Genomic DNA, 22,474 nt, shown 5'->3' on the forward strand with positions numbered 1-22,474 from the left:
CAGGAGCTTCAAATTAACATTCTACTATCTGGGTAGTTTTATTTTGGAAAGTTAATATTGATGATTAGAGAGATGTATATGTTTTGATGTTCTCATAAAGACATTTGTGGCAACATTTAAATGATTGTCTTAATTTGAGATTTACAAATTCACAATGTTTCAGAATGCTGGAAGGAGACAGAAGAAGCCGGCCACTCCTCAAAGGAGCCCCAGCACCAGACTTAGTACCCAGGTAAGGGGAGGTAACCGTAGATGGTCGTAAAGTATAATGACACATATAATACATGTGCTTCATAATTCAAAAAAATATGCAAATTATTCACTTGAAATTGTGCTTTGTATGAAATTTACATGGGACTTTCATACAGTTAAACAATCTTTTGCCAAAATTTAGTTTCATCTTGTAGGAATTTCAGATGAGGCACTTTTGCATTATATTTTTGAAAAAATCAAAATTTCACATGAAAATGAGAAGAAAAATCAAAGTTTCACAAGAAAATTAGAAGAATTTTCCAATAAAGTGCCCTCAAGGGACATGAATGTTTTAATACTGACAACAAATTTAACAGTTTCTGCCAACAGAAGTCCATGCATATTAGTATTTGAACCAGTATTTACTCTATTCTGTGAATTTAATAAGGAAAAAATAAACCAAAACCCATGGTTTTTATAAGAATAATTAATAGGAAATCTTTATAAAAAGAAAAACTGAACTAATTTGTACTTTACTTTTACTGAATTCCTTTTCTCCTGAGGGAGATTAGGGCTGTAAACGAGTGTTCTCCATCCTTCAAGATTTTGAGCTGATCTTGCTGCCTCTGTCCATGTTGCTTATCCCATATCGTGTCTCTCTATGGTTCTCTGCCAGGTTTCTTTTGGCCTTCCTCTTTTTCGTCGTCCTTCCAGTGTCCATGTCAGCGCAGTTCTTGGGTGTGAGTTGTTGTTCATTCATGTATCCCTGTGCCATCAACAACTGAACATTTGTTGTCTTCAAACATGATCTTAACCATTTCTATCAGTTTTTCTGGTATACCATACACCTTTATAATCGTCCATAAGGTTTCACCATGGACACTGTCAAATGCTTTTTCGATGAAGCATAAACAGAGGTTTGAGTTCCATTCAGTAGCCTGCTGTAAGGTGTTATGAAGAACAAAAATCTGCTCGGTGGTACCTCTTCCAGCTCTCAAACCTGTTTGTTCTTCCCGTAACTTTTGGTCCACTGCTGGAGCTAATCTTTTTATGATAATTTTGTCCATATTTTTGGTGCTGTTGCCATAAGTGTTATTCCTCGCCAATTACCACAATTTGTAAGGTCTCCTTTCTTGGCGAATTTAAAGATTAAGCCTTTCTTCCAATCTTCTGGTGCTTTACCGGTGGTCCACATTATTCTGAATAGGTGGTGTAGCTCTTTTACAGTTGTTTTAATGTCAGCTGTTAGTAATTCTACTGTAATGTTATCTACCCCCGGCGCCTTTCCTTTCTTCATTTCTTTAAGGCTCTTCTCTATTTCTATTTTGGTAGGTGACTCGGTGTTTATGTTCAGCAACTCAATATGATCTTCAGAAATATCTGGGGGATTCAGTGGAATGGGTCTATCTAGAACCTCGCTGAAATGTTCTTTCCATCTTGATCTTATTTCGCCTTCTTAGGATAGTAGTTTTCCTTGTTTGCCTTTTACCGAGTCACTTGCTTTGGTCTTTTGTTACAGAGTAACTTGATGATGACATATACTTCTTTCATATTTACGTTGTTTGCAGGTTTTTGCGCTTAATTTGCCATCTTATCTAGCCATTTCCTTTTGTCATACCTTATACATTTTTTACCTCCTTGTCTTTCTTGCTGTACTGAATTTTGATTGAAGGCGTTCTGACTTTGTGTCATTGATTTTTTGTTTCAATGATCTTCTCTCTTCAACACATTTCCAACTTCATTGACTTATCCATTCTGAATTTTTTTTCTTCTTATGGCCCAGAATGTTCTTGGCAGTTTCATTGTGAACAGTCATGATGTTGTTCCATTTTTCTTCAACTTCTCCCTATTCATCTAGTTGTTCATACTGGATAAGATTAAACCTGTTCTTCAATTCTAGGTGAAACTGGTATTTGACTTATGGTACCTTTAGTTTGCCTGTTTCATATCTTGCTGTAGTTGTAGCAGCTTTTCCCATTTTGTGCAGTTTTAGCTTTGATTTTGTTTCGAGCTCAGAACCAACGTCAGCTCCTTTTTGAACTCTGACATCTAAGATAAATCTTCTGAATGTTCCATTTACAGCCACATGGTCAATTTGGTTATGATGGTTTCCATTAGGTGATGTCCAGGTGTGCTTGTGAAGGTCTTTATGTTTGAACATAGTTGATGTGATTGCCAGGTTGTTGATTGAACAGAAAGATGTAAAACGTTCATCATTATCATTCCTATCGGATTTCAAACCATGGATACCTACAATTCCATCTTCGCCATCTAACTTGTTGCCAATTTTTGTATTCAGATCTCCTATGATGAAGATGATGTCGTGTTTTGGGGTATTGTTGAAAAAACTAATTTGTAATATAACAAAAATTACTAAAGTAATGACAGCATAACTTCAGCTACTACAAAGTTGTTCTCTTTGTTCATGTAAGAACCCTGTCCTTAAAATACTTTTGTGACAAGAGTTGACTTATAATAGGAAAAGCCCCGTGCAGGTCCGGGTGTTAAAAGAATAGGCCTGCAGCAGCGCTAAGCTTGTCGTAAAAGGAGACTAAATAGTGCTCAGAACCCTAGCCGGGGGCTAGGGCGCTTTGCCCACAGAGCAACTGGGATGTGTGCCCCAGGTGGTGGAATGGGGTACCCCTGGCGTGTTACATGCTGGGGTTGTCAGGTTATAATACGGAAAACCTGACCACAAACCATAGTGGTGCACCGTGTTAGGAGAGATGCCACGTTCCTCGCACGTTAAAGAACTCTACTGTGGTATTCTCCCGGAGTAGGAACCATAGGGCTCCGCCACAGGAGGCTAAATTGCTCGACCCTACCCACCTCTCCCTATTTCCAGTGGCAATCAAAATTTGTCGACCCCCCATTGTCCTTGTGTCCCATTCCTTTTTCATTTCATCATCATTTCATGTTCATTTTATCATCAATTTCATTTCATCGTCTGAATATAGCTGAAATATTGCTGCTCGGACGTTAAACCCCAACAAACAAACAAACAAACAAACAATAGTAGAAAAAAACCAAATTAGTTGATTTTTAGGTTGTCATATTGTCAAGGGAACCTGACAGTTGGTTAAGAAGAACTTTCTTACATTCACCTCAATTTCATATTTTAAAAAAATTTAGTTATACTTCTGGACTGTTTAATGAAAAATTGATATACTACTCCCAGCATATCCATAAAAAGGGGGTCATTTTATACTGCAATATATTGTAACCGTAATGTGAGTCTGTCAGTTTGTCTGTCCATCCATTACACCTTTCTTTAACAAATTTCTAAGCTTCTGTCAGAGGGAATGCTAACATATTTGGTATATTCCTTTTGAAGAATTGTACTGTGATTCCCTTTACCAAGTTCGATTGAAATGGAGTAGGGATATATGTAGCAAGACATATCTTGCAACATGTTTTATTTTACGAAATAGGTAAATATCATACATGTAGTTATATAGTAGACAGAATACCAGACAAATTATTGGATGCAGATTTACGTAACATAATCTAGGAAGACAATTTTATTCATCGTAATCAATTATTGGATACATACATGTATTACCAATCTCCCATGAAAGCCGTGCAACATTTCTATTTCTGTCAAATATAATTATGAAATTGGTCATGAACTATTAATAATACTTCTCATGTTTCTTGAGTATGGGTCTCAATATTCAGGAAGTGATTCATTGCAAGGGTTGTTAAAACATCAGTTTTAAAGTGTTAGTCCCTATAAGAATCAGGCAGTAGGTGAAACATGGTATAAAAAAAAACATCATTTTGATAGTGTAATTTGACTATTTGCACCATCAGAATCGAGGAAAACAGACAAGATTTTTCATATCATGCTGGACCATTGAGTTACAATTTCATTGAAATACACTGAAAATGAACATTTCAAGGGCAGATAACTCTGTCAAATACCTCATTTTTCATACATTCTATTGAAAAATTTCTGAGCAAAGCTAGTGATCTATTTGATACTGAGATCAAATAATCATCTTTTCAAATAGAAAAAGTATCCTTGAGTGATATTACATTGTCAGATCGTTGGAGTTTTGACATGCATGTTTCTTATTTTTCTCATTTTGCCTGATTCTTACAAACATTTAAATATACTTCTGGTATGCTATTTCCCTTTTTTTTCTCTTATATTTCCTTCATTTATATAATGAGTTTGATCAATGAGATCTGTACTGTAAAACTTTTAATTTTCGTTGTGTACTAATTTTCGCTTTTTTGCGTGTGGACTGAAAAGGGTGAAAAATAGTACCTGCAAAATTGATTTTTAACACTAAGTAACGGTAATTATTTTTTTAAACCATGAAAATATGTTCACTTGACAGAATCCACGAATTATTAGTAACTTTGAATATTAATGTGTTTACAGTATTTGGTCAATGTTTTCTTTGGTAATAAATATTGGTTTGATACATTTAAATAAAATGATATGATTGGATTCTTTGAAAAAGAACTGCAATCTTAATTTGAAACGAAATGAATTTTTTAAGATGCTAATACTTACACCTACATGTGTATATAAAATCACATTAAGGGCCATAATCACAACTATCTGGTCAAAGCTGCAACATCATTTAAAAAAAATAAATCATATGTTTAATCATCACGTTTGCAGCATGTGTTAAAAATATCATTTTATTGTACTGTATAGATGGAAATTTTCGGAAAGGTTCAAATTTTTGCTGAATTCCTGAGGCTTGGGAAATCGGGAAAATAAAAGGTTACCAAATTTTAATCAAGATACTGTCATATAATTTCTATTCCAATAAATCTGAAGGCATGAAAAATAAAGACTGCAAACATTTAATAACCTTATTCTTAGAGTAAATCACAAAATTTGGCACCCACATGAATTACCCATTATTTGATATTGAACTTTTGAATTCCATTTTATTTCTAATTCACAGTCAGATGATGTGTTTATGGATCACCCTTCATCACCAAGGCAACAAGCTCCACCCCATTCACAGAGACAATCAGCTCATCACCCATCACATAACATTGCGCATCAACATCAGATGCTACATCAACAGCCTACGTCTCCAAAGATGAAACAGAAACACATGTCACATCCTGACCCAAGCCAATCAAAACCATTCTCTTATTTTGGCTCGGCAAGTCCGGCACAGCCTAAACAAAGACATTCAGAGGGTCAGGTGCTACATCATCAAAATCAAAAAAGATCACCTAGTGATTCCAATTATGAACAAGTTGATGCTAATGTGTATCAAAATGGACAGCATAGGGCAGGTTATGGTCATGAGCAAATGCACCCATCACATCATGGGAGTCAGGTTTATCCTCCCTCTAGCCCAGTAATGCAGAGACAATCTCAGTCTTCCCTGACAAGAACAGCATCAATGTCGCCAAAAATGAATCGAAGAAACCAGTCCCCAAAAGCTGCTGGCACCAACATACGGTCGCCAGGACAACGAGGCCCTCCATCATTCCCAGCTCCTACAGCACCTGGTCATCACAGATCTGCTTCACCTCCTTTGCCTCCACCACCTGGGGCATACGACCAGCCTCCCCCTCCTCCTCCTATTGAAAAAATTCCTGGGCATCAGTCTGTGTCCTCTTTCGAAATTGGCAAGAAGAAAAGACAATCTAGTGACACTGATGTCAACCGGAATCAAGTGTATGACCCTAGATTTCAACAAGGTCATTATCCAGGACAGCAAGTCCAATATCCAGGACAATATCCACCTGATTCCTACTTTCCACAACAAGGTTATGGTGCAGGATCACCCCAACAACAACAACAGCTATATCAACTTCAACAACAGCAGTATTATCAACAACAACAGTATATTCAACAACAACAGCAACAACAACAACATCACCACCAGTCTTCCCAGATCCCTTATTCTCCTCCAGCCCCTCCGTCAACAGGAGGATTGGCTGATCAACTGAATAAGGTGAAATTGAAACCAGGGAAGTCTGGTAGCACCAGTAATTGTGAGGTTGTCAGTAATGATGAATTAAAGGCTGGGCAGTTAGCTGCTGAACTTGGAAAGGTCAAACTTAAACCTGCTAAAACCAAAGGTAAAAACAATGTACTGTCGTGTTGAAAAATTTTTGAATGAGGGTAATTTCGCTACATTCACAAAATATATGCTAAAATAGCCCACACACAATAATTTCTTTGTTTGAAATGTTTAAGGCATCATCCCTCTGACTGTGATATTAACACATACATACTAATACACATATACACACACATGCACAGATACACAGTTTGACATAACAAATCTAAAAAATAATTCATCTCAAATTGTTCATTTTACATTAAATACAATGAATTATTATGCAATTCTTTGTTGACTTAAATATCAAATTATATTTGTTTGGTACAAGGAGGATTTTTTTTAAATGAGAGAAACACAGAGCTGAACAATTTGAAATGAGTTTTGTAGCAATCATTTTAAATATAATTTTAAATGTTATTCAAGCTGATGTCATGAGACAAACATGAAGCAGAAGAAATGATGATGGAAACATTTAACTGTTTACTGACACCAAACAGAAATAAAACAGACCTAAAAGGAAAACAAGAGTTAAAAATGAGTTAATTTTAATTTAAAGTAAACACTAAAATAAAGATGTGGCATGGACAAGGTGCATGGTAGAGTCTACATTCTCTGCTTTTTGAAGCAAGGGTTCAAATTGTCAGTGGTCCAATGTTGTTTTGAATTGGGGGCTAAAAAAGGGGTTAAAATCTTATAATTGCAATCTGCATTCAAAGCTGTATCAAGCTTGAATGATGTGTCCATAACAACCTCATTAGCTCAGGGTTTAACCTCTGCAGTCATCATCAGCAAGTGAATTTGAGCAGATGGAAAAGGACTTACAGGTACCACTACATCATAAAAAAGGAAAAAAAATATATTCCATATAAAAGATTCAAAGATCATGATTGAACTATAAAGTATGTTAAGTATCAATGTTTACTATTTTTAGATTCAGCTTCGTCCTCACCTGAAAAATGCCAAGAATCTCCTGTAGAGTTTCTGTCTAAACTTAAACCAACTGGTGCTAAACCATGGGAAAAAGGTAAGGATTAGAGATTGAGTTATACGATAATGGATCGATTATGTAAATGTATTTGAGTGATAATTCTGTAATTATTGTCAGGTGTAAAGTATGGTACATATATAATTTTAAGTATTGTGTCAACACATCTTTAATATACAAATATGTACAAGCAGGTCTCTTTTCCTTGATTGAAAAAGGCTTGTTTGCTTATTGAATGACACACTGATATGAAATTGTGATGTAAAATGTTATATTCAATTAACAGATATTTAGAAAAAATAATGTGTTTTGAAACTTAACGTTTTTAACATGTACGCTTATTGTATTTCTCAGACACATCTCCAGACCAACAACAATCAGTCCCACAGATTCCTCCTGATATGGATCAATTTGATGAAGATTATTTCCCACCTCCTCCACCAGACTTGTCAGAGTTACCTCCCCCTGAACCAGCCAATGTAGTTCATACTTCACCACCTAATGCCAAACCAAACCAAAGTAAAGGTAATAAATTTCAGGTAGTTGGAGTTACTCCCCCTGAACCAGTCTGTAGTGTTTATATTTCACCCCCAAACACTAAACTAAACCAAAGTAATAAACTTCAGATAATTGGAGACCTCCCCTGAACTAGTCTGGAGTGTTTATACTTTATCCCTAAAATCTAAACTAAACCAAAGTGAAGACTTTAGATAGTTGGGGTTACCTCCCTCTGAAACGGCCTATAGTGTTCGTACTTTTCCATCAAACACTAAACTAAACCAAAGTAAAGACTTTAGATCATTGAAGTTACTACCTCTGATTAAGACTTCTGCATCAGAAAAGATACCTGCCTTATTTTGCTTATTCCTAGGGAAATATATGTCAAAACATGGAGGGTTTTATAATAAGGAGAATTGGAAAGAGTGAATAATACATGGTCATGAGAGCTTAAGAATGCCTTGTTTTAATGAGAGTGTTGAACTTGTTTTGTGCACCAGTTAAATTTTGTAGTAGTCTTGGTACAAGTAATTATATTTTGGTTTTCTATGATAACCAATTGATTACCATATTTTACAGACTATAAGTCAATATTTTTTTTCATCAAAGTGTCAACCTCAACTTATCTCCCACTTCGACTTATCTAAGGATTTTTCATGAAAAATGTTCATCAACAATGCATTTCATTAGATTTGTTTAGATAACTTTTGATTGCTTTAAATCAAAATTTTTGGTAAACTGCAATCAACAATAGTCGTCACTCAAACAGTCAAACCGGCCATTGAATTCCAATATTATTGGTCATTGCTGCTATCCTTTATGAATGATTATGATGATGTTAATAAAAACTTTGAAACTTTGAAACCATTAAAATATATAAACAAATTCTAGGAGATATGTTAACAAAACTCTTTTTTAACTGGAAAGACATGATCGTGTGTTCTGGAGTTATAGGCTCTTTAATATGCAAATTTATACCCATTTACGGTATGTCGTAACATATCACATGTGGCTCAAATTATAATTAGTTAAGGTCTTCTGTAAATGGCTAATTGCAACCAAATTTGCAGGTAACTATTATTTTTTATTTTGTAATCTTTGTATGATACAGATTTTCTTCATGATTATTGCTAATTTCAACATTAATTTTACATTTTGTGATTGGGGATTTGATATTTGTGTTGTGACATTTTGGCGGGAGAAAGTCAGAGAGTCTGGTTGACACCACCTGGTTTTTTATGCACAAAATGACTTTCTTAAATATAAAATCTAATTATAGCTAGTTGATTATGAAAATTTCTCACATCTACACATTTCATAATCAACTAACTAAAGTTGTAGACTCTGTTTCCTTAATTTTCCCAAATGCAATCTTTGGTGTCATTTAGAATTTGTGTTTTGCGGTGGAATATCTAGCTATCGTCCATCTTTGACTTGAACAGTTGTTACTGGTGAACAACATAGAAAATGTCACAATGTTGTGTATGACCAATGAGATTTTATAGACAATGGGATGCAATCTCACAACAACCAATAGCCCCTTTCTATTTTGGTCAATCACCTCATGAGTACTTGAATCTTTCTAGAGAGGAAAAATTTTCTTTTCACACTGGTCAAGAAGTGTGAAAATTGATTAAATATTAGAGAAGCTATATTTCAGATGTGGTGCTGCATGGGTTAAATTATTTCATTCTTTTTAATATCTCTCCACTTGTAGTGTTGTATTATTATGTGATACCATCCATTTTAATTGACAGGTTTGTGTCTGTAGGTCTATTTGTATGGCTCTGTGTAATTTCTAAATGATAACTTGTGAACTGATATATTATTTTTTTTTCAAACTTTGCTCATTTGTTTCAGGTGATCATATGCAAGTTAGTAAGGCCTATTATGAAAACCTAAGAGTTGATTTATTTCATAGTGGTATAGTTAGGCTTATTTTTCAATTGGTTGACTATGAATCAACTGGGGTCCTCAACAGCTGTATAACTATTAATCAGAAACCATAATACAAGATATCTCTGTAATTATATTGCAAATGCTAGCATTAGGTAAGCATACATTCTAGGTATCAGTCTTGTATTGCATATTCCTGAGCGGGTGTACGTCAAAACATGGAGATAGTGTGTTTCTTTTTTCCTTTTCCAGTTTCTATTTTTTCGCAAATGATTATCATTTTTCATAAAAAATACAGTGTTAATAACAAGCTATGACACAAAAAACTTGTTTTTGAGGAAAAACTGTTTTCATGAAAAATAATGCTTCAGAAAAGAAGTCTATTTTATGAACTCAAAATAAAAGTGGAAGTAGAAGAAGTCTAATTTTTAGTTCTGGTATACCAAAGTGTGTGCCTTTTTTTTCCAGAATGGACCTAAACATTATTTTTGGCATTTCCTTAATGGAAAAACATAGTAAAAAAAGTTAGATTGAAACTCCTTGTCTGTTTTTTAAAAATTCATGAAAATTTAAGGTTTACTATAGAAGCGTACCAGGCAAAGAATACAAGACTGCAACCACTAGTATAGTAAGTGTGAATGGTGAATTGGGTTGTCTTTCTTCATTCATTACTGTTGAAGACTTTTTCACAAAAATTCTTGTTTTTTAATTGTACCCCAACCCCAAGGTTGTGTGGAGGTATTTAGGTCTTTGTTCAGATGTCTTTTTGTCCATCATGCTTTAGTTTTCAGATGTCCTTTTATGGAGAATTTATTTGGTGGAGAGTTTTCAATTCCACTTTATTTAATTGATTTTAGTTACTTTTTCCTGTACAGTTACTGGTACTTCATTATGACTTTTTCATAATTCATTGATAAGACATTTTGAGAATGGAGAATGGCTTGAATGAATGTGTACAGTTAAGAGGTACTCACTGTACTAAGCTATTATGTCTAAATTGTCAATGAAATATGATACCAAACAAGTAAAAATTCTAAAGACCAAACCTCTCAAAGAAATACCACAAGCCCCTCTACAATAGTTAACAAATTTATACAAATGCATGGCTCCTAAGACAGTGATATATTTACAAAATACACAAATATAAAATTTAGAGACTACTTGTATATGATATATTTTAAGGGTAGATTTAGGTGGAGTTGTGCCCAGTACCTTCCCTGTAATTGACATAGAATGGGTTTAAAACGTAGGAAACTTGAGTTACGGTGCATATGAAATTGTAAAACATGTTTAATCTCCTATGCTTTCATTTTTCATTTAGTAGGACAGATAATCAATAAAGGCTCTCAAAATATATGTTTGTATCGCTTGGACTAATGTTCTCACTTCAAATTCTTGATCAACCCCTCTTTATTAACTGTTTATACTAATGAAAGCATCTATAATTTTTTGCATTTAAGTTATAGTCTCTTGCATTTGTTGAATTTCACCATATCTGTTCCTTTTTCTTATCATCTGAATATGAATACGCAATATAAAAATATAATGGAATTGAATGCTGCCTAGGACTGTTCTGCATTTTTTGTAGGTATCTGAAAAGGTGCAGGTCAGGGTGTTAAAAGAATAGGCCTGCAGCAGCACTAAGCTTTTCATAAAAGGCGACTAAATAGTGTTCAGAACCCTAGCCGGGGGCTAGGGCGCTTTGCCCACAGAGCAACTGGGATGTGTGCCCCAGGTGGTTGAATGGGGTTCCCCTGGCGTGTTACATGCTGGGGTTGTCAGGCTATAATACGGAAAACCTGACCGCAAACCATAGTGGTGTACTGTGTTGGGAAAGATGCCACATTCCTCGCACATTAAAGAACCCTACTGTGGTATTCTCTTGGAGTAGGAACCATTAGGGCTCCGCCACAGGAGGCTAAATTGCCCGACCCTACCCACCTCTCCCTATTTCCAGTGGCAATCAAAATTTGTCGACCCCATTGTCCTTGTGTTCCATCCCTTTTTCTTTTCATCATCATTTCATGATCATTTTATCATCCTATTCATGTTCATCGTCTGAATATAGCTGAAATATTGCTGCTCGGACGTTAAACCCCAACAAACAAACAAACAAACTGAAAAGGTAAATAACATTCAAATAAACAGTGTCTTTTTTAAAAAAGAAAAAGATTGTTGCAGAAGTAAAATTTTGATATTTTTACGTAAAATTTTCAACATTTCTTGATAAAATGATAACACACTTGATGTGATTTCTATTTTGGGTACAGTAATTCAAATGCCACTGAGTTGTCTGTACTTGGCCAATCAGGAATTATGATCTGGGTACTTGCATTTCCATAAAAGGGCTTCTTTAAGGTTAAAGGTTAAAAAGTGAAGCTAAACTGCGTTAAAAACTTTCATACTACTTAAATTTTACTTGACATTGAAAACGATTTCTATGAATAATTGCACTGGCGTAAAAATTTAATTTCAGAGGTAACCTGTTGTCCTCATAGATATCTAAAGTGATTATGATGTCATTAATAAATTTTGATGATTTAATACTTGTCATATTTCAATGCTAAAATTGAGTTTTATGGATTAAATAATGCTGATGAGCATCAGCGACATCCTATATATTTATATGTAGAAAGTAAGACCTGAACTATGAATGGCTAAAATGTATTCTGACGGCAATGTCAAAATTTGTGGACACAGAAGTAGACTATTTCACAAATGACAAGGGCTGTATTGACTTTTAATATGTTTATGGATATGATTTTATATTTATTTATTTATTTATTTACTTAATAATAATTTGGAAATTATTGGCTGTGTAGAAATGTATTAAGCTTTCCCAGAAGAAAGCCTTACACTTTCCCCCTAAATGAATGAGACTTTGCCGATAGCAACATGGTGGTGCACCATAAACAAAGAATGAGGTCTGTTCATCATAGACATAGCATAAAATCACATTACTTTTGGTATATTTGGGCTGAATATCTTTGGAGCACATCTCACATGTTATTTGGTGCAGTTCATGGCTGGATGGAGTTTTTTTTTCTTATAGACCTCCAAAAAATATTACATTCAAAGCTTGTTTTTGTAATGTTTGCTTAGACTGAACTTTTGAACAATTATACCCATTCTACTAGAATGTTTTATTTAAATTATGAATCATGTAATAATTTCCAAAAATCATTTGATTTTTTATATGTGAAGGTATGCATCTAATAGATTCCACAAATAACAGTTTGGTTAACACCATGAGTAATTCAACCACAGGATATATTTAATACTCATTTAGATTTTACTACCTATAGGTGAAAACTAGTGAGTAAAAAAGATATTTAGGAATGGCAGACTTTTTGTAAGGAATTATGTCTTATAGAAAGCAAAAGTAATAAAACAATGTTATATAACCTCATAAATAGGAAGCTCTCTTTATTAATTTATTGAGATAATCTCTCTCTCTCTCTCTCTCTCTCTCTAAACAATGATAAAATAGTTTCAAATGGTTTCAATACATTTTGGAGTATAAGTGATCTTCTGTTATTCATTTTACCCTCTTAATGAGTAGGGGTATGCTGTATGTATTACAATGTACATGTAATACCTTAATTAATAACTGTGAGGTTGAGTAAAGGGCAAATTGACTGGAAAATTTATCGGGCATATTTTATATAGAATAGATTACATCTGCCAGGAATCTCTTATCTGATATATGAAATATTGTAAAAATAAATCACTAAATTTTGCAGATGGTTTACCTCAAATATGCTATGAATAATAGAAAAATATTTCCCCCCTATTGTGCCTCCACTCTCACTTGCAATTTGGGATTGTTGCAACAGACAAGATCAGTGTCTTGAGAGAGCGTCTGTGATTTCTGACTTCCTGCTGACATATTAGGAAACGCAGAATATTTCTACGATTTTTCAATGAATTTTGTTTTACACTGAATGATTTCAACAGTGAATTGTGACAAAATTTAAATAGAGGAATAGAGTAAACCCTACACAGGTAAGCAGAAAAACTCTGTTCAATTATTCTTGTGAAGAAAGATGGTGTCTTAGCATTCCTGAGTAATTACTATCTCTTGTAGAGGCTTATAATATGTTGATCATTTGTTATTTGATGTGGATATTGGCTCTTAGAGATATGTTGATACTTCATCAAAGACCAAGGCAGTTTTGTAACATCTTTGCTCCTGTTATTCAGTGGCAGATTCAGAAATGGGGAGGGCACTGACCATCCTGCTGTAAGGGGCCACGCTTCTGCGATTTGTTGTTTTTTTTTCTATATGATTAACCAAACTCTAACAATGGGGGGGGGGGGGGGTGGGGGGGGTCGGGTCAAGGGACAGAGACTTGGATCTGAGTATGAGGTTATTTAGCATTCAAATTACAATAGTTATATGAAATTCACATGTAGTGAATATGTACAACTTTGTACTAATAGACAGAACAAAGGAATTCTTGTGTATGTTTTTTTTTTCCTATGAATGGCCATGGGTGTATTTCTTCTGAGGTATTAATCCAGTAGTGAAAGTTTTTCTTTCTGGTTGAAGGTCAAATATAAATCTTACTCTGCATGGGCAGAACAAAAATAGGAATATGTATTGAATGGTGTTATCACCTTTGTTATTTCTGGGCTTCTTAGTTAGACCTATATGTTCTCCCTATATCTTTGTTTTACTGTATATTAAAATAAATCCTGAATGTTTGAATTGCAAGTAAATCTAAAATATTCTCTCTGTATGGACCAGTGTTTAATATTTTATACAGAATTCAATTCATCTGATGATGACATTCTAAAAACAATTTTAAGGTGTTGATGAACTGTTAATGCATGTAAATCCCCCATACATGTAAATATACCCCTCCACCACAACCACCCACATCACCTTAGTTCTATAACTGTTTTTTTCCTGAACTTTTTAGTTTGTTTTGAAACATGTTTTAGAATTAAGTATCAGTCTCTTTAAGAATCATGCAGTAGGAGAAACAATATGAAAAAGCCATCATTTGTTTTGAAACATTTTCTGGAATTAAGTATCAGTCTCTTTAAGAATCAGACAGTTGGTGAAACATGGTATAAAACAAAAAACATCATTTTAATAGTGTAATTTGACTATTTGTACCATCAGAATCAAGGAAAATAGACAAGATTTTCCATATCATGCGGACCATTGAGTTAAAATTTCATTGAAATGCACTGAAAATGAACATTTCAAGGGCAGATAACTCATTTTTCTTACATACTATTGAAAGATTTCTGAGCAAAGCCAGTGATGCAGAGATCAAATAATGGTCTTTTCAGACAAAGTATATCCTAGAGTGATATTATATTGTCGGATCGGTGGGGTTTTGACATGCATGTTTCTGATTTTTCCCATTTTGCCTGGTTCATACAAACACTTACAGTACTGGTATTATTTATTTTAAAGGTTTACATAACTTCTTTATTCTCAATTACTTAGTTCTGTATGTTGCAATTTGATGTTTTATGTCAATTGATCGGAAGAAATCAATTACTGATCATATTCCATCACTTTGGTATAAAATAATTTTTACCTATGTTTCCATGGAAATTAGGATCATTAATTTTCCAGGTGGATTAACTAATCTTTGTACTACTAGTGATAGTTCATCTCAGATAAATATTTTGTCAAAAAGTTGAGCAGGTAAGCAATGGAACTAGTACATTTCTTTTGATAAAGCAAATAAGTCTTTAATAATATTTGTTAATTAAAAAGAAAGTTTTGTCTTTTAGAAAACCATGAAAATTGTGTAAAGCAAGAAAGTTACCTGAGCCACACCCTACAAATATTATTCTGTTCATAGATTTGGAAAACAGTTCTATTTTGTTGTATGATTGTTGTAGGAGAGGCACTCTGCCAATGAACTAATGAAGAGAAGTATTTTGATTATTGCAAAACACTAACCTTCATCTATCTGGCTTAATTTTAGTTTTGATCAAAATAACTTAAGAGGATGAATTATTGCAGTTCAATTTTAATGTGTTTGATTGATGATCTAGTTCTTATTTATCTTAGTAAGGGAAATAACGCTGAACAATGGATCAAGGATCTTTATTGTATCTTGCTGTAGGGCATTACCCTTTTTATTTCTCTTCTTTTGTCAAGGGCCATAACTCTTTAAAGATTATTTTCCTTAAATCTTTGCAAAGGGTTATAATACCTTCTAGAATGGGTCAAGTATCATGCCAAGGGGCTATACTTTTTGTGATTTCTCTTCTTTTAGATATCTTGTTGAAGGGCATTACTCTTCATGATTTCTTTATCTTGTCAAGGGAAATTACTCTAAGTGATTTCTCTTCTTAATCTTGCAAGGGCATTTCCCTTTGTGATTTCTCTTTTTATCTTGTCAAGGGGCATTACTCTTTGTGATTTATCCTCCTTGTCTTGTCAAGGGTCATTTCCCTATAGAGCAATGGGTTGGATGTTCTGATTGTGTAACACTGCTGTGGAATTTGGTCAGATTTTAATTGATGTTTTCAGTCTGACTGGAATCATTATAAAATATAATAGTTGCAAATCATATTACAGAAATAGACCTAACAGTTGAATAGATGCCATGGCTGGTGATCTTATTGCCATATGTCAAGATGTAAAACTGCTGTTAGGGATTCCTTTTCAATACTAATGTTATAACCATATCTTAGCATTTGGCTTTTACACATATTGGTCATACCACTTTGCTCTCCATGAATATTTGTGAAAAATGATCTGTAGCTTTTGATGGAAAATACAACAGAAGTCACTAAACTAATTGTTTTGATTTTGAAAATTGCCTGTGAAAACTTAAGTGCCATTCTATGTGAAAATCAGGCAATGGGTGGCACATCATATTTATCAATTTGGTCTTTTTTGCCGCTAATATATTCAGTACATCTAGAAAACAGAACACAAAACTGAACAGCTATTAAAATTTATCCTGAAGCATCTGTGACGTAGATATTTTTTACTGCTTATATAATGAAAAGTGCAGGAAAATTTTCCCATCATCTTTCTATATTGCAATTCAACTAAATTTGACCTATCAATATCTTTAAAAAGCAAATTTTACAAACACTTTGATGGTTTTTTCTGGAGGTTATCAGGGATAAATATTTGGTTAATGCAATAAAATCTCTTGTGTTTTTTTCCTTCCTGTGCCACACCTTATACACATTTTGCCTGATTCTGACGGAAGTATTTAATTCATTCTGGTTGGTCAGGCAATAAATGTGGGTAAAGTTAGTACAATATTTACATCTGGGGGATGCTCTTGAGGATAAACACTTTATATTGTAATATAAATAGTCACTTGGGTTGCTGTTACTTCATTTTGATATTTTCTGTACATTGGGGTTTACATTGGGATAAATTGGAAAGCAGGAGTCGGTAATATTAATTGGTGTTCATTAGAGTGTACATCATTAAACTTTATACATATTTGATTGCTTTCTGCCTGGGTTGAAATCTTCAGAAATATACTAAAATAGTTTTTGTCTGATTTGACCTTCCTTCAGTTTTTTCTTCTCTCTTATCTTCCTACATGATTATTAATGATTCTTGTGGTTTACTATATAGTCTTTTTTTGTCATTTATACAACACTTCAACTGACAGATCCTGCATTTTTGCCTTCACCACTTTTCCAAATGATGAATTTATTTTACATCATTTACCCCTATGAGCCTCCCAAACAGCCACAGATATAGAAAGGGTATCAAATAGCAGTTAATCAGATTTTATCAAGAAAACATGATCAATTAATTTGTGTTCATGTAGATAGTGTAATTAAGATATTTTGGTTCCCCTTTAATTTTGCTTTTGTGTATGTTGACATGGTGTGGTTGGCTGATAACTAATGCACCTGGTTTGCCACTTATCTAAATGCACTGAAAATATGGTAGTCTATCCGATTGTATAACGAAAGATATACATTTATACCGAAAACTATAATAGGTGGAATGGTTACATGTCTAAGTTACAGAATCACAGTGTAACAATCACCTTTCTATCATTGATTAACAATTTTTATCTGATTTGTAGTTTGTAGTCATGAAGTTGTTGAAAGACTTCATACTTTCCTTTTCAAGCACCAAAATCTTAAAAAAAATGATCAGCATACCAGATTTTGCATTAAAATTCTTGAAATTGCAGTCTTTGGGAACATAATTTAACACAACCCCTGAAACCAATGGAGGTGTCACCATCTTAGATCCAGGTTCAAATAAACCCTGGTTCAAGGTCACAGACATTCAATTTTTGATGCAGAACCATAGAGCATTCATTAACATTGGTCCTGGATATACTTTATATTTACTCTTATTGAGGACCCTTCACATCTTTCTGGTTGACCCTCCAATAAGGTACAAAAGAGTACAGGACCTTACACTGTTGAAGTCCTGCTGAGGTCCACTACTGCTGGCTAAGTCTTGTTTAGGCTGTATAATTCGGTAAAGAATTGGATTACATACTGGGTAACATGCATTCACATTAAGTTTTATAGCAGGTCCAAATTCTTTCAGTAGTACTTTGTCAAACTTGAATTTTCATAGGACTGCAAAATATTGTACTACCTGTATAAGGTGCCATACCACAGAAGGAAGTCAGTGATTGATTTTTGGGATTGTGACTTAAGCCGATGAAGAATTATGAGCCACAAAGCATTTCTTTGTATTTCTGGAGCATCTTTTTTATATTGTACATGTACCACAAAATGCAATGCTCCAAAAGGAAGGATTGGATATATTTTGGAGGTTGTTACTGGAAAGAAGGAATAAAGGGTCGAAAAGGGACTACTTTGATTCTGATCAATTTCTTACCATGTATCTAAGGTCTAATCCAAATCAAAATTCGAAGCTGTATCAATATTACAACCTCTGCAGTCATATCAAGCTGTGCCCAGCTAAGCATTTTATTGTCAAGTGTCAGATCTAATAAATTTCAAATGCTCTACATGTTAATTTCTTTTTGATGTTGATATGCTTAAAAGGATCCATTTGATGTACATAACTGGAATGTTGTTGATGAACTTTGAAGGATATTTTCTTTTTAATGAGATCATCTTCAACTTGTTTTGCTTATTAAAATTAGTTCTTAAGAAAGCCAGGTTAAACTGATGAATATCAATTTCAAAAAAATTTTTTTTTTTTTTTATTCTTAAAAAAAAAACAAAAAAAAAACACACCTGTCAGATCTAAAGAATGACTACATCATTAACTTTGAAAATTTTTGAAAAGTAATAAAGTTTATCAAAAATATTTAACCTTATCTGCTTGTTTTTAGCTTTATAAGATAACTCTGACATCAGAGTTAGGTATTACTGTTAGTAGGTGGTACAATGATAGATTAAAATTTATTTTTTTATTAAGAAATAAGGTAACAGTCAATTAACTTTCAATGTACTGTTCTAGTATATGTGTGTCCTATCTAGAGAAAACAGTTCCCTTTTTTTTGTATAAAACTCTTCAAACCAGGGCTTTTGTCAATTTTAGGGCAGGTTTTTTTTATGTGTTTGGCTTATTGTTTAATGTCCATTTTGCTGATCCAGTATTGTATTTTGTGCTAATCAAACGTGGACCCTGGTTTTTCCAATGTTTTTCACTGTTCATTGAAGCCAGCATTTGGCAGTCGTTGGCTGCATTTTCTTTCACTTTCTGGTTCCTTAGTATTCTCTTTGACACATTCCCTGTGTCCACTTCCTTCCTTAGTATTTCCCTTGACACATTCCCTGTGTCCACTTCCCTCCTTAGTATTCTCTTTGACACATTCCTTGTGTCCACTTCCTTCCTTATGTTGTGCCCTACTCCTCCTTCATTATTCTATGGCTTTTGATGAAACTTTACAGATAGGTTGAGTATGATATGTAGGGGATAATTCTTCTCAACATAAATGTAGTAAATTGAGCCTATAGAGCCGATATTAAAAGCCTTCAAAAAGTGTTTGGTTGATACATGTCTTCTCAACATAAATTGAACCTATAGAACCAATATTGCAGGGCTTCAAAAATGTCTGGTTTATACAGATTAAACTTATATCATAAGAAGATGTTTTTACTTCAAGATTTACATGTGGGAAGGCATAAGTATGTTGTCTGTGCGCTAGTTTTGCTTGAGTGACAGTTTCTATCACTTTATGATATAATACCAATCTGTATGATCCCACAGAATAGTTTCCCTCCCATTCATTAATCAAGGATTCTAGTATAACACCCACTACTGTCAGAAATATGTCTTGAAGTTTCAGTCATTTTTGTTCTTAGGATGTGTTGACCTTTCAGCCATCAGTTTATGGAACATCTACTGGTACATTTTCATTGTGTTGCTTACTCTAATACTTTAATGTAGATTTGTGGACAGCATGTGTGGATCAGTCCTATGTATTTTTTCTAATTAATCCTGAGACCATTGGTTATCTGTAGCAGTCAACAAACTGCTAGATAGTCAGGTTGCTGGAAGAATTCTTCCTATTAAGCTATGGTCAAGATTTCATTTTGATAAAATTATCTGAGTATATATCCCACATCACACAAAGGGTATATAATAATTTCATATATCAGTCCACCAGTCCCCTTACATTTCTTAGTGCAATCATTTTCAAACTGCTCAAGGGATTTTGATGACATTGTGTAGGAAGGTTAGGTTGCATTTGTTGGTGTGTATGAGGAAAGCTAGGGTATTATTATTATACAACTTGAGAGTTCACGTGAAAAGTCTAAGTAAAACAGCCTAGTATACTTCTAGTTAGATACTCCTACTGAATCAGAAATGAACCAAATATCTTCAATGTTTCATTTATTTTTTTGTTGCTTCCAACTGTTGACATTGTAGGTTTTAAATATGAAACATCATCATTACAGTATACTGACTGATTTTGTAGGATTTGTGATAGGTTCTATCAAAAATAAAATCTACTCTATACTGAAAAGTTTCTGTTTTGGAGATCTTTTTACCCAATTACTGTCAACTATCTAAGTAGTTACCCAGTTGTAGTAGCTTCTAGCTTATTTTATGGCAGGAAACTGAATATTTATATTGGGAGTTTTATATTTTTTGTGTTTCAAGACATTTTTTGTTATGCCCTGATTATAATGTTCTCTTTTTGAAACATTTCTTTCATCACCAACTTTGACATGAGGAAAGGACTTTCTGTATTCATCTTTTTAGAGAGATATTATGGTATACCCTATGCTGCTGTCTCTCTGTGCTGTTCTCTGTAAGAATCAGGCAGTGGTTGGAGCATAATATAAAAAAAAAACAAACAAAAAAAAAAAACCAGACAAGTATTTCCATGAAATCTTTTTCAAAATTTTATCTGAAATGCAGAAATGGCGTTCATTTCTATTTAAGTGTCAGTATTTTTGGTGTAAATTTTATAAAATGCATTGCAATTTTATCATCAAAGGGAGATTATTCACTTTCCCTTGACATTTTATTGTAACTCTCTTTTCTGCATCCTCTGACACAAGATGAACTGACATTCAATTTGTTTTTTGGAGTATGATTCATTCTTTTTCAATTCTGCTTGATTCTTACAAATTCCAGTACTTAAGTATTTCTTCATGGGAGTAAGGTCTTTGTTTGCTTAAGATATTTTTGTGTTTCACAGTTATTGGACTTTAGGGGCAAATGTATATCAAGTGCTTTAGAGGACATTTAAAAAAGTTGGGGCGGGCATATCATCTGTTTATCCATTACTATTAAATGTATTGGTTTGTATATATGATAACCTTACCATCCAAGACATATAATATTACAGCTGCTTACATGATTATTAATGCTGTATACTTTTACCACATAAATCATTGCTTTATATTTTAAAGTCTGAATACTCAGAGGAGTATGAGGAGTTAATCGTATTTGCCTGAGGAGTTAATGGTTTTGATTGAGGAGTGATTGCTTAAGCTCGTCTCATTTTAAATTACAACTGCTGAGCAGATGTGCATATGTTTTTTTTGTTTTGTCTTCATTCATTACAGTACATTGCACTTTCTCTGAAGATGTAATTCTACATACCACATGTTGTTGTTGGTTGATATCCAGGTATGTGTTTAGAGGATGATGTTGTTTGTCCTTGAAAGATTAATGAAAGTCCTGTGCTAAGTATCAGTGTTTACTGCACAGTGAGTGATATACCTTGTTCTCTGAAGTTGTAACTAATGTATCCATGCAGCTTAGTGACTAGACTAAATTATTTATTACACATAGAGTTGGTGTTTTGGTAATTTTTTTGGCCAATATTATTTAGAAATAAGTCTGATTGCTATTTATTAGTTTAAGGTACATGATATACTACCACCCATCTGTCTGTATGTCTGTCCACATAACTGTTTTGTCTATCAGCCCATACCTTTTTTTGCATGATATGTCAAAACACCTTTAAGGAATTTGATCAAGTTTGGTAAACGAATAGAGACAACTTAAACAGCCAGGACTAAAATAAATGATGTGGACTTTGTTTGTATCCCTATTCTCCACTTAGAGTAAAGGAACAAATTAAGTTACAGGGTTTGTATATGTCTCCCTTTTATTATTCGATCAGTGTTTGGTTTGGTTTAAGTAAGTAACAAAAGAAAGAAAAATGTTAGTTTAAAGTACCATATGTTCCTCAGCTGTTTATTCGACTTTCATAAATGTTGGAATGAAAAACCTCCTTCCCAGGATTAATTAACATGTAGAATCAAGCCTACATCACTTCATACATAGACAGGTCTTAAGTCTTGTAATGTATCTAACTCTTTGTCAAGCACACATGTTCACAGACCGGAAAATTACATTATTGCACTTGAAAGCTGTTTTTTGTGTGTCTCAGGTGATCCAACAAGTTGTGGACATTTTCCCAAGATACCATATATCATA

General features: G+C 33.7%; 1 protein-coding gene across 10 annotated transcripts in view; it reads left to right on the forward strand.

Moving 5' to 3' along the window:
- LOC148626674 (unconventional myosin-XVI-like) overlaps positions 1-22,474 on the forward strand; it is a 92,108-nt gene that overhangs the window by 51,671 nt on the left and 17,963 nt on the right. For 7 of the 10 annotated variants that reach the window (XM_088570843.1, XM_088570849.1, XM_088570846.1 and 4 more), the window contains exons 30-33: positions 164-232; positions 5,121-6,258; positions 7,168-7,266; positions 7,582-7,752. In XM_088570843.1, coding sequence (XP_088426969.1) covers positions 164-232; positions 5,121-6,258; positions 7,168-7,266; positions 7,582-7,752 — 1,477 coding nt within the window. The remainder of the gene's footprint in view (positions 1-163; positions 233-5,120; positions 6,259-7,167; positions 7,267-7,581; positions 7,753-22,474) is intronic. The other 3 variants (XM_088570844.1, XM_088570851.1, XM_088570847.1) reach the window with 1 other exon arrangement.

This window comes from Perna viridis, chromosome 2 (assembly GCF_037379345.1).
Source record: "Perna viridis isolate PV_CMFRI_1.1 ecotype Kerala chromosome 2, ASM3737934v1, whole genome shotgun sequence".
Classification (NCBI taxonomy): domain Eukaryota; kingdom Metazoa; phylum Mollusca; class Bivalvia; order Mytilida; family Mytilidae; genus Perna; species Perna viridis.